Below are 17,162 nucleotides of genomic sequence, written 5' to 3'. Positions count from 1 at the left end.
GTTAGAAAGCAAAAATAAAAAGTGATTAGTTTTAGAAGCTGCTGTGCAAAATCATGTTGGGGAGAGGGGTGGAGAAAGAAAACTGTACTATAGAAAAAATCTGCAGAAATCACAAAGTTTAAAATAGATTCATAAATGTAACTTCAAGGAGTATTTGCTGTAACAAAAGATTTAGCAACAAAAAAAGAAAAGAAATTTACTAGGAGAAACATAATTTACTGAGATCACAGCTATTTCATTAACGTTTTCACCAATTTATTCCTCTCTTTACTTGTCACTGCAAAATCCTGTAAGATCGCAGAAAACTACTTAGAGTCCATAGGCTTTCACGTGCAAAACCTTCTCAGATACTCTTCTTAATGAAGACGAGCAAGGACTGGTGTCCTCGTCGGCAGAACACATTGCAATTCAAAAAACAAGTCCGCCTGCGACCATCACATTAAAAAATCAGATTTTTTAAAAGAACCTATTCCTGGGAAAATTGTGCGTTTTGTTACACAAAAAAAAAAACCAATTAAAAATAGAGAATTCAACTAAATACAAATATCAGAAGACTGACTAGTACGTACCCTTTAAGTATGGTATCTCGTTGATGTGATACAAATGCTTCCATAACATTCTCCTAAGCTAAAAAAATAAGTAAGATAGCTTTCTATCTAACTGGTGCAACTGATAAGAAGTTGCTTTGAATTCTTAACCTGCATTTTGGAACAAAGTAATACATAAATTGCAAATTGCAATCTCTTGCTCACAGTAGTCGCAATACCTGCAGAGGTATGAGGAATAAGTAATCTGGCATCCAGTTTAACAAGTACCATTCAAAATGTCTATTTTCTCTCCTTTAATAAAAAAGTATTTGCTGTAAAATGGATCTTTACTCCTCACAGGCTAAAATCTATTCCTGATGTTTGCCTCCAGCCAAATGTCACAAACCTCAGTTTGTGAGATAATCTTGTCCACAACACTCACACCACAGAGATTAGGACTTTGAACAAATCTGTGCACCAAGGAGCCAATCAGTAACAACAACAGAAGGCCTCATTTTTCCCAGCAATTACGAAGAACAGTGCTCAAGGGAAGTTAAATATTCAGCTCTATGAAACAGAAGCAAAAACGTAAATGAGATCAAGTTTCATAGTTTTCGAATGAGACTAGTTCTTGAGGTATTAAAAAAAATGAGAAAATCCCCAAGCTGATATATGTATTTTATTCACTTACCTCTGTAAAGACCAAAAAAGCCTTCATAACGCAAAACCTTTTTAAAGCAGTCAAAGCTGTTTTTATACATCAACTCTCCTACGACTGAACCAGTGGAGCGCTGATTCTGCATACGAGTTTTCACCAGGTCTATGGGATACACCGCTGTAGCACCAACAGCTATGAGAAAGCATTCGGAGTATTATTTCTGCACCTTCATTGTTGGTGGAGTACGTAAGTATTACGGTGACTTTCTACAACATTTATTTAAACACACAAATATCTACAAGCTAGTACGATCTCCGATATGTTGGAAGTAAGAACAATACTGAAAATCTAGAAAAAAGTCTCTAGGAGAATGGATTTATTATGTATTACATAAAACAAAGTGCACAGAACAAAGAAAACCAATCAGAAAAAGAAGCAATAAGAACTACCAGTAAGGAAACGTGTTACTCGAGTGCGTAGAGTTTCAGTTGTTTCTAGACGGATACTAGAATAGAAGGGATAAAGGAAGAGAGGGTGGCATGGCCAGAAGTGGCTCCACCCTCCAGTGCTTCACCTGCATAACCAAGAAAGTGCACCTTAGATGGTCCCCAAGAGTCTGGCAAGAAAGACTACAAACCCAGGCCTGAAACCCAGACAAATTACTCACCTCCAGCAATTGAGCCCAAAGTGAATCTGTAGGCCGACTCAGCTATCTGGAGCCAGATAGGCCTGCCTAACTCTCCAAAAGATTGCTGTGTGAGGGAGAAAAGGAAAAAAAAACCAACAACATGTTTCAAAACCTTGCTGGGAAAACAAAGATGCTATAAATCTGTTTTTATGAAGTTAAAGAAAGATTCTGATAAAAGTTGGTGGTGTTACATTAAGGAGGAAAAAAGAATTAATTTCTAAGTTCCAAGACGTCCAATGAACTAAGCATATTTTTCAAATGCTCCTTATATATGTATTCTCACATTCCTTATATTTTCCTAGTATTGAAAAAAAAAAAATCAATGGTCAAGATAAAATGGATAGAAATATAAATCAACTTTGCTACTTCTCATTCTGTTGCCTTGAAACTTCCAAGGAATGGAAACCCCTTGTTGGTTTAAATAAAATTCAGTATCTCACAGATAAAATGTATACTCTGATGATAGATGCTACGATTATATATACACATTACTACATAGCATAAACATGACATTTACTACCTTCAAAACAAGCAAAAAATGTCAATTATTCCCCAGAGCATTTTTCAGGCAGTTGATGATTTGCAGATGCAACGATGACCTCACTCTCTTCAATCACATACATTATTACAAACATGTTAGGGTTTTAAATAAAAACCAAGCCTACACAAAATATTTGCAGATATTCATAATCACATGATTAGATGTTTATTACTTAAAAGGTAATAAAGATAAGCTGATAAACAAGATGTAAATATTCAGAAACTTGCACAGTAAAGTACTCAAAATGGGCCAAGTTTTCTACCAAACATAACTAAGGGTGTTCGAAAAGAATTTATACTATGTAGGTAATAAAAGTGGCCAAAATAGTAAAGGTTAAAATCCACAATAAAGAAGATACAGAAGCCCATCTCCAAAAAACAACCTCCTTTGTACCTTACAAGCAACCTGTATCGTCTGCAGATGCACTCGTGGATGCAGAGCTGGGATTTATACAGACCTCAGAATGCTACAGAGCGCTTTACCCTGATGCACGTCACGAATTCTTCACAAAGATCATCACACAGACGTTTCACTGCTAACATCTACATTTGGCTTACCAAAGCTCTGAAACATGGAACACCCACAGAAGGGTAGCACGTACCTCAGCATAAGCAACCCTGCTTGTGCTGGCAGTACACTGGGTGTGCAAAACCCTGCCTTTATCATGTCATGTTACACAGTACGTACACAATGAAGAACAAAGGCCTATGAGGTTAAGATGGGATCCTTACTTGTAAAAAAGAAAAAAAAAAAACAACAGTATTTTGTAAAGTTTGTCAGCAGAAGAAAAAAAACAGGTATCATCATTTCCCTCCACAAGGCAGTTTCTTCTCAGAAAAGAACAGAAAAAGTCTGGGTCGCACCAAAATTATAAACTGTACGTGTGGAACAGTTTATTAAAAAAAAAAAAAGCATAAATCAAATGAATTGCCTTTACAAGCAAAGAGAAGCAACAAATCTGAAGATTTTAGTCACTATTCTGAAAACTTTAAACTTTCCTGATTTAAATCAAGAATCTCAATAAAAACAAGATAGTCACAAAAAAAAAACCTGCCAAATACAGAGGGATCTTTTGATCCATTTAAATAAAAGACATGCAATAACAACACTCTGAAAGACTCTGAAACAGCACAGGTTCTTCATCCCACAGAGTTTTTCTCCTACATTCTCACACTCGGTTCCTCTTAGCTTTTTTAAGGTTATTCTTTTTACTCAAAGCTCTACAGAGTCCTCATCAAAATCCAGTCACTACATTCCAATATGAATCTTAATGAATACATCACTGGATGCTAAAAATCAAATTCTTTGTGACGGAAATGTCACCTTTTATATTACTTAAAAAGTGTTCACAAAGTTTGTAGTTTACTTGCGTTCAGCTGGATATACAAATGAATGTAATTAACGCTATAGCTTTCAAATCATGAATATTTATAAACAGAAAATTACTGTAGCTGTCATCCCTACAGGATATTCACTTGCCAGGCTTTAAGAAAATCTTTTACAACAAAAAAAATTGACAATAAAGTAAACATGGTTGAAAGCAAGCTAATTTCCATTTCCACCAAATCTACAAAGATAGAGCAAAAATTTAAGTTTTATTTTTGAAGGGATTTTAAAGCCATATAAATGTAATAAGAGATTTGTTTTCATTTTCCAAGGACAGACGGACCTCACAGGAATGACGTTATCTCTTCCACGAACAATTCTTTTTCATTGTATCTATCAGTACTGTTAAATTAGGTAATAAAAGGTTCACTTAGGGCATGGTCCAGTAAAAGACTGTTCCTTACAAAAGAAAGAAAACAAAACGACTTCCTTTTTGCTGTGTTCTATTAATACAGAATGTAGAATAGGGCTAAAGCACGCTGTATTACTCCAAGAGCATTAAAAGAGTATGTTCCAGTGATGAGTGAAGCTTTCTTCAGTGAGCTCATTTTATAAGTGTTAAGCTACAAAAGTAATTCTGAGGTGTAAAATAAAATAGGATAAGTATTTTGTTCCATAATAGTCTACTCAGAAAGGTGAGCGCTACAGAAAACACTGACTAAAACCAAAGATGACAGTTACGAATGCAATTATGAAACTTCAGCAAAAAATACTTCTCATTAGTCTGGACAAACATCGCATACAGATTTTTGCATCAACTCATTCCACCATTCTTGTCTTCAGGAATACACAGAATGGGTGGTGTTGGAAGGGACCTTACAGGCCACCCAGTCCCAACCCCCTGCTGCAGGCTGGTTGCCCCCCACCAGCTCAGGCGGCCCAGGGCCCCGTCCAACCTGGCCTTGAGCTCCTCCAGGGATGGGGCACCCACAGCTCCTCTAGGCAGCCCATTCCAGAGCCTCACTACCCTCTGAGTAAAGAAGTTTCTCCTTATGTCTAATCTAAATCTCTCCTCTTTTACCCCTTGTTCTATCACTGGACTAGGAAGACTAATAACACTAAGCAGGTTTTTAGCACTTCACCTCATCTAATTCCCCAAGGACAACAAAGCAGCAACATCAGGAACAGATCAGATGCTGTTTCAGACCAACTTGTTTGAAAGACAACTGAATGACCAAATAATCCACCTGACACAAGAATAAACAGAATAACATTCACATGTTGAAAACTTGCTATATTCCATTTAGGAGAATGTTTCAACCATAGCAGTTGAACTAACTTATGATTTTCCTGTAATTGATACAGATCCTAGATTTTCCAGTGGATATAATCACTTAAAGGAACTTCATTGTAATGCGTACACAAAGTGAACTGGAAAAGGACAAACATTATTGTAACAGTAGGAGGCAGTACGTAGAGACGCCTTAAAACACATTCAGATTACCCAAGAAAGGTAGGGGTCGCAATTCAGCAATGAAGAAGGAATAGTTTAGCCCTTTGCATGGATCAGGGCTTGCTGCAAACTCCAAAAGGAGGAGATCTCCAAGTAGAGATACTTCCCTTTTGGCTGTCAGCCCTTAAATGAGGTTAGGGAGGGGTGGACCCAGGGTCACACAGTTGAACTGCTTGCACTTGTGCTCCCAGGGCTGGCACACCCCTTCACCAGGTGATCAATCACTGGTTTAGGTCATGGCCTAACAGTTCCCATACAATTATGAATACAAGTTTTTATTTTCATACAGACTCTGGGACCCTTTATCCACTGGCAAACACAGGACATTCACATGGCAGTTTTGCCACTACCTTTTGCTGCCTGTTTTATCTCAGAACAGCTTACAGCAGTACTTTGTCACTGACATCACCAGGGTAAAGAATCTGAATGTTACCTTTTGGGAGACAGTTTGGCTTGGAATTGCAAAGTTACTGCTACCAGCTGTTTGTCCTCCTGACCCAGCAACTCAGATGGTTGAGCTATTTGGGAGTCAGTTGCTGAATCGCTGCAATTCAGAGGCAGCATTTCAATGCACGTCATCACTAGCTTCAGTTCGCTATACATGCTGGGCTGCTGGATGTGGAAGTTCAGCAGCTGATTCATAAGAAGCTCAGCTGTCTGTGTATCAAGTGAGACGTGGGCAGCTGGGAGCAGAACTCAGCCTCAGACAAGCTATGCCTATTTGGGAATCAGAGCACCTGGATGTCATCATAGGCACTACATAAATTCCTAAAGCAGACTGAGAGAACTGGAGTTGTTCAGACACCGTAAGCAAATCTTCACAATGAAAAATTGTACTTCTCTACTGAGTACACAAAGATGTATGTATTTAGTCAGAACTATGAGATATACTCATACAAGATCTTAAGAACTAGATATCCTACCTCTTCTCACGTATTACAGAGGGAAAGGGAGTGAGAAGACACCCTTGGAGCAAAACGCCCTGTTTCAGAAGAACACTGACTTTTTTGTATTCTCTTGTAAAATTTACTTAGGAACACCCAGTCCTGTGTAGAATTGCACTTTCTCATGAAGTTATAGCAGTAAAAATGAATAAATGATTATGCATCAGAAACTTTTAAGGTCATATCGTGCTTTTTTTTTGTTTGCATAATAAATACCAGTGTGCAACCAGTCTGTGTATTGAATGATTATGCAGCAACGTAATTCACCATGTAATGACATCTTCCTTTCTGAATCTGCTGTGTAACAGTTTCAAGGATTTTCCTGATTGCATAATTAGTTTCAAAATTATTAACACTTGAGGTAATTTCCAGAGTAACCTCAGCTAGAATGATCACCTAAAAAATGATCAAAAAAAAATTCCCTAGAATGTATCCGAAAGAAAATGGCCTAGAACAGAATGTTTCAATAAAGCTAAATTCCCCTTCCACTGTCTAGTTCAGACAGCAAACAACTGCCACCAAATTTCGTGATCAATTTAGATAAAGGGTTAAGACAATCATTTCATCCCGTTTTTCAAAAAAGAACTCATTTATAAGCTTTGTGTTTAATACTCATATTTTTTCTATTATTGTAAATTAACAAATGCATTCACAGTAAGCAATCCAAGTATCTATATATTCTTGTATCTGAATAGACCATGGTTCAACAGGAAATCTAATACCTCGTTTCAAAACACACTGAATAGTATCCTAATTCTATCTTTGTAGCAATACACATACAACGTGACCCATTTGTTAGGAATCTGTTTAAAGTGTTACTTGTTTTTACTTTTCATATGTACACACACTTAAACATTCATTTAATTTCAGCAATTTTAATTGTATATACCACTTTTACCTACCTGCCTCTGGAGTTCTGCCAAGTTGTAAGGTAATGCACCCTCAGCTAGTGGTGCTATTCTCTCAATATCTGCCAAAGTCAAGCGCCTTAACGCAAGGCAGAGGGAAGTAAATTACTGTTAGTTAAAATATCAAACATATTCAATACATTATTCCTAGCTGCATCTCACAGAATACATCTTGAGTTTTAAAAAGCACTTGTCATATTTAAATGCATGCCTAAGAGTTCTGCTATACTACAATAAAGAATTCTTGGAGTTAGAGGGGTATTCCCTTCTTGTAGCTATCAAGGGATCACAGATTATTCAGAAGGGAGTTCCTGATTACTAGTAATAAAGGATATAATTCACAACTTAAACCTTTTCTAGGTATTCTTCCCCAAGGATTGGTTCACATCCAAACAACTATGGGAAACACCAATAAACTTAAGAATAATGGAGGATTATAGCCTTCTGAGATTACCATAATGTATTTTGCTATTTTATATTTAAACCTATGATATGACAATTAACAGTTGTGCTTGACATACACAGTTCACTTAGAAAATACCTGCATACACCAGTCATTTTACGCTGAATAAATTATAATGAAATACAACAGAACAGACAATTTTTTTAAATTAAGATGAGTAAATTTTGCATAGAAAACAACAACACGGTTGTAAAATGATAAAATTAATTATCATAAGTTACCCAGTAACACTGTATAAACCTGAAAGTTGGTAAAGAATATCTATTTCCAACGGTGTAACTTGTCCAAATCGGATTGCAGACTGGGTAAATTCCTCTGGATTTAAAAGGAAAGAAGAAATAAAGCAATTGTGTTATTTGTCAAATTTCACTTTTATGGACAACTCTTACAAATAACTTTAATATTATAAGAAAATGAGAACTATCATCAAGAAGCAAAATCCGTAATGCAAAAGGAAAAGATAACTTTAGGAAGACATTTATCTTGAAAGAGGTCTTTGAAACATAGAGCGAGTACGATTCAATAAATTCTCACATCAGCAAGGTTAATAACATCACACCCAATTTTTTTTTCTGAAGTTTTGCAAAATGAACAGAATAGTTATCCATTACCCGTAGCTTTAAGGGCAACTAACCCATTTATCACCATCATGTCCATGTTTCTTTTCTCTGTTAGCTCTCAATGACTATGTTCATCTATCCAAATTACATTGCACATTCGTGACATAATTAGCAAGCTACGATAAGCAACTTTTAGCAGTGACAATATAGTAGCTTTTTTTCACTACACAAATCCAGGCAAGATGTGTCTATGCATTTACATCAAGGAAAAAAAAAAAGCCAGCTAATTTGTTAGCACTATTTGGAGGATGAGGACAGGCATTTTATGCTTTTCTCTAGGGATGAAAGGTATGCTGAGCATATGAACATAAAACAAACATAGAAGGAAAAAAAAAAAAATTCTGCATGCTTTTTACCACACATTGACTTGGCTGGTCCTGTCCATACAGGTAATAAAGTCAGTGATAAAATCTGTCATAAAACGACTACGAAATAAATCCACTGATGCCTGGAGCAAGACTGATACATGTCTACCTTTCATATGTACAGAAATTAACTATGTGCTATATGTTGACATAAACTATTGAAAACCACTCAGGCCAGCAAAAGAAGTTATGAATTACTACCATTTTTCTAAAAAGGATTTAATTGCAGATAAAATGACTAGAGCTAAAGCAATATGGAGATTACTGATAACAGATTTTCAAACTCAACTCATTCTACCTTTTTTCCTTGGCACCTCTTATCTCTAAGCAACCATATATCTCTTTCAAGGAGTGGTAAAATCCACAAAGAAATATTGTCTTGCAGATATCCATATAAACCAATAAGACCAGCAAGGTTTCTGCCAGAGTCCCAATTCTTCTTATTACTGAAAATCATTATTAACCCGCACGGATGAAAATCACCCTTAAAATATTTCTGCAATAGTGCTAATGTAGTGTACTTTACAGCCTCTGACTTGCCTTACCCCATGTGCAACACCAGATTACAAATTGGACAGAACTAAAAAATTAATAAAAAGTAGGAAATATACTTTACCTTTTGTGACTTCAACATCTTTTCTTGTACCTGCTATATTACTGTATATCTTCCTAACGAGATCCATGTTATTCAAAAGGGCATTAAATGCATTGAAGTAGGAGAAGCTGACCTGATGTGAAACAGTTCCACCAGCTACCTGTAAAAATTAAATGATTCAGTTAAGAGCCTTAAGCCCTTTTTTCCAACTTCTTATTACAAATCACAGAAACATTCATTTGGACAAGTAAGGAAAGAATTAAAGACATCTTTCTACTTCTGTAAATTTAAGCTACTTTTTAAGGAAATATGACAGTAGAACTATTATGTGATACTTTTTGCACAAAAACTTATCTTTACCTTATAAATTTTACCTGCAGATCTTACCAGTCACAAGTGTAACCATACTAACTCTAGAACCTACGTGCTTATTTTCCAACCACTGAACAATGTAAGAGCACATAAAAGGGCAAAACTGTAAGTAGTCTGCACCCATTCTGGTCTGTTCTATATGGAAATCTAAAAATCAGATGCTCTAGCCCAAAACTGATATTCTTTCTGTGTAAAATATTGTTTGCTCTGCTTTAGGCAAAAGCACAGTAGACTAACTCAAACTGCTTCCAATGGCACTTTAAGCATGTAAACCAGAGTGCACACTTTTCTACCACATAACCGAGAAGTGTTGCCATGTTTCATCCTGCCAACTCTATTATGAAGGTAACAATCTCTAGCACTGAGAAAGTGATAAACAGATAGGAAAAGAAAAAGTGAGAGAGAGGCACTAACATTTTAAAACATTAGAGCTATTAGACCCTGAACTGAAGATGCTCTCCTTCACACTTACTGAAACTAAATTTTCCTCCACAAATGGTGTTAGCATATGTGAGCGAAGGGTGACCATGACATCACTGAAGTCCAGCCCAGTAATCATACCACTTTTATTTTTGTCCTTCAATGCAAAGGCTTGTCTTGCATGTTCTGACTGCAGCTCCTAGGATTAATATTCAGAAACAGCATATTAGCAAATTCTGTAACCCACTGTTCACAAAATTTTCACTTATATTCTTACAGCATGCCTAAATACATTTGTGCATGTAGACCACAACACAACTGCAATTTAAACTTAAAGGTCAGTCCAAATAAAATAAGAATTCTGCATACCTATTCACTCCATGCACAGATTCATTCCTCTGTCATAGAATAGCCCCCATGCAATCTCTTTTCAATTGTAAGGAAGTATTCACTTTCGCTAAATAATTCGAGAAGCAATATTCACATACTTATGTTCTGCCTGCTACACATTGCCTTATCAAATACTGAACTGCTAGAGAAAATTCTGATATTGATCTCAAAGACTCAGAGTCCAAGATTAAATATGATTGGGGTTACACGGTTAACAACATCTGGTTATATTAAGGACGTAATCTCTGGTTGAGGTTAGTTTCTGTATTAAATTCCTACAACAGAAAAAGGAGACTGCTCAATCAATGTTGCACACAGTTACAACAATCAGTTAAATGGTTAATTTCATAAAAAGAATATTTAATCCCATGCATTTATAGGATGATATTCAAGCTAAAGCACAATGAGTAAAGCGCTCCTTAACAAGCTCACATAGAAAAGTAATAGTTCATTGCTGCTAGGACTAGTATCAAATAATCGTCACCATTACCAGAATAAGATCAAATTTTATAGCGATATAAATTTATTTCCAGAGATGAAAATTAATTTCAGCTGTACTTTGAAAGGAGGTTTATAACTAACCTGAAGAAACTGAGTGAACTCTGTATAGTTAAGATGCTTCTTTCTGTTATGTCCAAAATGCAGCCGAATGAACTCACAGTCCCAGTTGAAGGGGATTTGAAGATGAATAGTAGTTTGTTCAAATATTTCTTTGACATTTGCTTTAAGGGAGGGAAAAAACAAGACGTGAGCTTTGGGGTACAGTAAATACAAACATTCCAGGAAATATATAAACAAATTAAGTTTTAAGGAGCTGTTTAAGAAGTGTTTTGTTAAGAATAATTACTAACTGAGCCTTTACAGACTTGAGTAAGAACACATGTGCTATCCAGTGTGATACTTTCTGTTTACTGCATAAAACTTTGGAGTGTTTTGCTTTGTTCTAATTAAGCAGCAATTTCCTTTTTTCCTTGAACATGACAAATAAGAGCAAATTTGCATTCCGATACAAAAAATCAATTGCAGTTCTCCATCTCTGCCAGGAGTCAAATTAATCCCTTTATCGACAGCACGAACACCTGCATTACAATCTCATGGAATATCTGTCATACTAAGTACGGTTTGATTGAAACTTGATTATTACAGTCATACAGTCTGAGTCTGTCTATTGAAGATAGGTATAAGAAATGCCATCTAAAACATATTATTAGCTCAGCAGAAAGCACCTTATTAAAAGCTTTTGATAAGGACATTTCAAAAAAATCGAATCGTATAAAACATAATTGGTAGTCTCAGTTATTAAAATGTTTTAAGACAAGTGAAGATAGAGATGTCCTCATACAAATGAAGTAAAGAAAAAAAAAAGCTCTCCCTTCAAGATAAGGAATTCTCTGTATGGATTGTGTACAACTGAAATATCAGTGCCTAGCATATCCAAAGTCAAAAGCCTTAACTGAAAAAAAAAAAATTTCATTTATTCATACGCAGCGCTGCCATTCTGCTATACCAGTGTGGGTTTTGTGCAGATTATCTGACCAAATGAACAGTATAACCAGACACCTATCCATACCATGTGAACTCTTTTCAAAATCTACCTTGAAGTACCTGAATCAATGTTAGCTTTCATCAACTCATCTCAAACCTGCAAACAACAAAAATAAAATGCGGCACATAGCTCAGATTTGAAACAAAATACACATTATTTTAGCTGAAAACACATTTGATTTTTTATAAGTTTAGATTATTTGCTCAACACTGCATCGGTGTATCTGTTAATCAGACATATTAAAGGCATATGGTGGAACTACTACTCTGAAACAATTCTGTTAAAAGATAAAATGTAATCAGAAGAACTTTAATGTCATTTTATACTCCTATCAAGATCAATTTACTTGCAGTGTGTTGCTTTCTCAGTGCTAAAGGACAGCTTGATTCGGTCATCCTTTCAGATCTGTAGCTATTCTAGTACTGGGCAAATCACTATATGGTTTTATACTTTCAGTGAGGAAAGGAAATCTTCAGAACAAATATGTTTCAGAATGAGAACACACAGTAGGATTCTTTGCCTAGATCACTTGCTTCACTGATAGTTTGAGATTACCTATTTAAAGGGCAGACTATGGCTATTGAGTGATTTAACTGTAATTTAGCCCTTAACTAAAGGTCAAACACAGATGACAGTTGAAGAACTGCAATTTAAACCAGTTTCCAATGCAAGCTAGGCTAAATTAGGTGTTCAGGTAAGCAGGAAACTTAAAAAACTCGACTGCTTTCAATTGTCCATTCATATCTATTCACTGATATACTAAGTGAGGGCTAAGAAAATAAGATAAAGCATCAAATTCATACCACTAAATAATATTATTTTGCCACATTTCCTTTGAAAGTTTTGTCTGTAGTAGACTTATTCACCAATGCTACAGAAACCAGAAGACGTAAATTCCCCACATACCATTGATTAACTGTGGCTTCTGACCAAACTAACTTGAGTCTTCATGTACTACAAATGGATCAGTGCAGCTCACGGTTGAACTTGCAAAATGGCACTGAGCTGTAGATGGAGCACGAGATTGGTTTGCTTAATTGGATCTACTGGCTTGGCTACTAGCATACAAGCACAGTGTTCGCTAGAGATTAAACATCTGTAAAACTGACTGCCTTTAAAACAACTAAATCCTTCTAGTGAAGACTTAGGAAAACACGCTGAAGCAGCCGGAAAATTTAAATTGTATTATCTAACACCTGTTTCCAACTATTGTTTCACAACGTTAGACAATGGTTAGGAAAAAAAAAAGCCTTTTTTTTTCTTATATGAAATTATTCATATGTGTTCATACAGACAAAATTTCCAATGATTTTTAATAAGACTGAAACTGCTGATTTTTTCATAACTCTCACTCCAGCATTTAATTGTATATGACTTCAGTCGCTGAGGATTAGCTTCCCACACTTGATTTTCCTTCCAAAAACATCTATAATTAGTCATCAAAACATCACACGTTGAAATTCTTCAGCACATAAAAATAATACTGGTAAATGGATTAATAAATCTATATTCAATAATTGAGTGCATTAGTACATCCTGGTAGCGGCCAGCAAGCTTTAAAAAATGGTATCCAAATTATACTGTTATTTCTCTGAAAATTGAGGCACCTTAACAATTTTTCTTTGATTAACTATAACTGACAATCAGCAATGTATACCTGTTGTTACGGTAATCTGAGTTTAAATATACGCACTGTTTCTCATGCTTAACCCCATGTTACTTTTGCTCGTGAAACATTTGAGTAACAGGAGCAAAACCATGCATCAGTTATAAATAAATCAGCTGTAAATAACTGACAGAATTTAAACTGTTGAAACTCTAAATAAAATTTTTCAAAGTTGTTTGGGATTCTCAAACATCTCCAGATAACCGCTAAGATTTACTACTTTTCTACCAAGAGTAGCAATGCTCTCTTCATAATATATCAAGAATATCTTCTTTAATCCAACTCTGCTGGCTTTTCTATTATTGCAAAGTAAATAGCCACCATTATTACTAACAACTCCATGAGGAGAAAAGCTACAAATGGACAATCACATTTCAGGAATTATACACAATGTGATCATGACCTACACTTTCACCACTTTAAATTATGATCAAATATCTGATTTTTAATTATTTTTTTTCACAGTACAAAGTAATGATAACAAAGAAAATATCTAGACAACATTAAGATACAGGTATTGCTGCTGCTTCTTTTTTTAAAACTCGGTCAAAACCCAGTAATGATTCTAAATTAAGATAAACTACAAGTCCTTCAAATTTCCAGCAGAGCTAATTTCCAGGGGGTAAAAAACAAATTATTTTTAGCCCCTTTCATTTTAGTATGACATTTTACAGAATGCATTCACTGTCCTTGTCAATGCATGTTGCTCATTTACTAATGTCTCTTCCTACACTTTGCTCACCTTTCTGCAGTGGAATGCTTTCCTACTGAGCGGATAACTTTATTTCTGAGCTTATGGCAAAGCATTTTCTTCTCAGATAGGCATACAAGTCAGTTTCCTGATGACACAGTCAACTTACTGTCAGCCCCAGGAACAATAAACCCACTACTGTAGTGCGCTAGCACATTTCCTCCAAGGCGGCATGCATTTTCTCAAGATTGCTTCAGAATTTCCCCACCCAATCATTTTAAACAATGTATAGATGCCTGGAGCAGCTACCTGCAGACAGCATACACACAACTGGCTCAGTTTCCATCAACACCATTACCTAGCTGGCTCAAAAGGTGATATAAGAAAAATACATTCTTAGGCAATAGTGAATTTCAGAGAAGGAGGAAGATTACTCTAAGTTATAAACACCAAGACTTTTTGTTGATTAGGATGAGATAAAGATCATAACAAGACACCAGCTCTACTGAACAGAGCATCACACATCTGTATGCACAGACAATACTGCTAGAGTTCATGCTCTCTGAATGACAAATATTTTTGGCCCCACTCATGGTGAGGATGAGTTCACTACCTCAAGTACGTCATGAGGTGGTATCAATTAATTATTTTTACTGAGAACTCTCCAAAATTCAGAGTGAAAATCTCACAAAATTCCAATGCAGTCAACCTGTTTGCCACTCCCTCTCGCAACTGAGACAACATTCTTCACATGTTAGACCCACAAACATAAATGTGATACTTTCAAGTACTAGCATAAATATGCCAGAAGTTTGTTAAGAGGGTGTTTTTAACATCTACTCCATCATCTATGGCCTCATTTGTATGAATTTCAGCCTCAGTGTGCATCATGCTTCTAATGTTTTCTGTGCTGCTATTTTTCACTATTTCTACTAACAGCAAACTTCATGTATTTTCATTTTCACCATAAAATGAAAAATCACAGATAAAAAGAAATTTATCATGAGTTTTGCCTCAGAAGTACATTAACAGTGATCCAAATATGAATATAGTAATCATGTTGAGGTGAGAGCAAAAAAACAAGTGGCAAGAAAAATGAGAAAGCTAAACTAGAAATAGTTGCCTTGCATTTCTACTCTTATTTTAAAAGATTACAACAGTGATTCTGCTCAAGATTAATGACAGCCATAATAATAAATTGTCTATATATATAATTTTCATGTAGAGTTCTCCTTTTCAGTTCCCTCTTGCTGAACTATGATTTTGAACTTAATAGTACGGAGAATGTTTGAGATCTCCTTGTGTTCTTAAGCCTTTTATTATTATAAAAAAACAAGGAAGGTCTCCCATTAAACACTGCTCCAAAGTGTTTAAAACTGCGGCTTAAACCAGGAAGAATCATAAAATGAAAACAAACAAACAAAAAGACACCAAGGAGAAAAGAAAAACGTTATATCCTACATTGTCAGGATGTAATAACCAAAAGACACCTTGAAAACAGGCAGCTAATGTATGGCAAACAGAAAGTCAATAGCAGCTTTATATTAGTGCACACTTGGTAAGAACACGGCGTTATTCTTACATCCTCAGGTACAGTCATGTGACCTTTCTGTCTACGCTTTTAAAAGTTACCGGCCATTACAGTTGCAAATAATATTTCACAAAGCAGAACTCTTAAGATTGTCTACAAGTCCTAGGATTTTCAATCCAACTGCTCTTTTGGAAATGGTAGAGTGAGTACTAGAAGTGATCTGTACTTCCTGAAAAATAACAATCAAAAGCAGAGATTTACAACGACATACATTCAACTCCATTCTCCTATTCTTCTCACTCACCTTCTTCATGTCTACCATGTCCTGTTTAAAGCAAATCTGAATCTTTCTTTCCCAGATTAAAATTTGTTGGCAAATGATTATTTTAAGAAAATAGATGGACAAGATTTCAGTATCACAGTACACTCAACTTCTGAAACTATTTCATTACATCGATACTTCTTTCAGTTCACCAGCATTGTAATTTTTATATAGTTCATTAATAGTTATCCAATCCCTTTTCTCCCCAAGTCATGAAAGAAGAGCCATTATACTCTGCATAATATTTTTAATGAGATGTTGAGCTGCAGGATATTTTTAAAAGCCTTATATTTGGTTTCATAAATATTTTCCATTCATCTAAGAAATAATTTTAAAACTCTGAATACAGAAGAATCATGAAGGCAGTAAAATTGTTTCCAAATCTGATTGTTTTAGCTCTATCTATCCACACCAGCACAGGTATTTAAATAAAAAATGATCTCTGAAATGCTCCAGTTTATCAGAGAATGGCTTTCTTTGCAGTGACTCTACTCCACAAAGAGCCTTGACATTGCATATTCCAATTAAAAGTTACTAGTTCTGATCACTGTATGGTTTGTCCAAGGGAGAAAATATAAATAATTGCTTTATTTCTAGTTCAAAAACGTATTTTTGGGGAGAAATTTCTGTGATGGTCAGACTTGCCTTTAATCATAGTAAGTACTGTCTTCTTCAGTAAAGAATATCACCAAGTGACTTGAGCAGATTTGATGTGAAGATTTGCTCTAACCTAAATCTAGGTCAAAAGTCCTTAGTGCAATAGCACTAACTTCATGGTCGGCTTTTAAATATTTCACTCACGTAAACTAGCTTGGTCAGTTACATCCCATGAACAAAACAACAGAATGATTCTTCTTCTTTTCTGGCTGCAGACAGAAACCCAAAACTAGAAAGATAATACATGGAAAAAAAAAAAACACTTTATCTGTCTTAGCTGTAATCTTTTAAATATTTCATGATCGAAGCAATATTGCAAGGGATCATCGGCAACACACTTCCCATAAAATATTAACCTAGGAATCTTTTATGAAGACATGCAAACTTTTAATTATGATTTCTTTTTTCCTATTTCTTCA

At 35.4% G+C, this 17,162-nt stretch overlaps 1 protein-coding gene across 6 annotated transcripts in view; it reads right to left on the bottom strand.

The window, feature by feature from the left end:
* SLC25A12 (solute carrier family 25 member 12) overlaps positions 1 to 17,162 on the bottom strand; it is a 48,989-nt gene that overhangs the window by 16,493 nt on the left and 15,334 nt on the right. For all 6 annotated transcript variants that reach the window (XM_021400028.1, XM_021400025.1, XM_021400022.1 and 3 more), the window contains 7 exons: positions 10,913 to 11,052; positions 9,993 to 10,139; positions 9,170 to 9,308; positions 7,790 to 7,883; positions 7,100 to 7,184; positions 1,853 to 1,937; positions 1,219 to 1,377 (listed from right to left, as the gene is read on the bottom strand). In XM_021400028.1, coding sequence (XP_021255703.1) covers positions 1,219 to 1,377; positions 1,853 to 1,937; positions 7,100 to 7,184; positions 7,790 to 7,883; positions 9,170 to 9,308; positions 9,993 to 10,139; positions 10,913 to 11,052 — 849 coding nt within the window. The remainder of the gene's footprint in view (positions 1 to 1,218; positions 1,378 to 1,852; positions 1,938 to 7,099; positions 7,185 to 7,789; positions 7,884 to 9,169; positions 9,309 to 9,992; positions 10,140 to 10,912; positions 11,053 to 17,162) is intronic.

Source organism: Numida meleagris, chromosome 5 (genome assembly GCF_002078875.1).
Source record: "Numida meleagris isolate 19003 breed g44 Domestic line chromosome 5, NumMel1.0, whole genome shotgun sequence".
Taxonomy (NCBI): domain Eukaryota; kingdom Metazoa; phylum Chordata; class Aves; order Galliformes; family Numididae; genus Numida; species Numida meleagris.
Note: the sequence above shows the minus strand (reverse complement) of the source record. Positions and strands in the feature narration are given on the sequence as shown.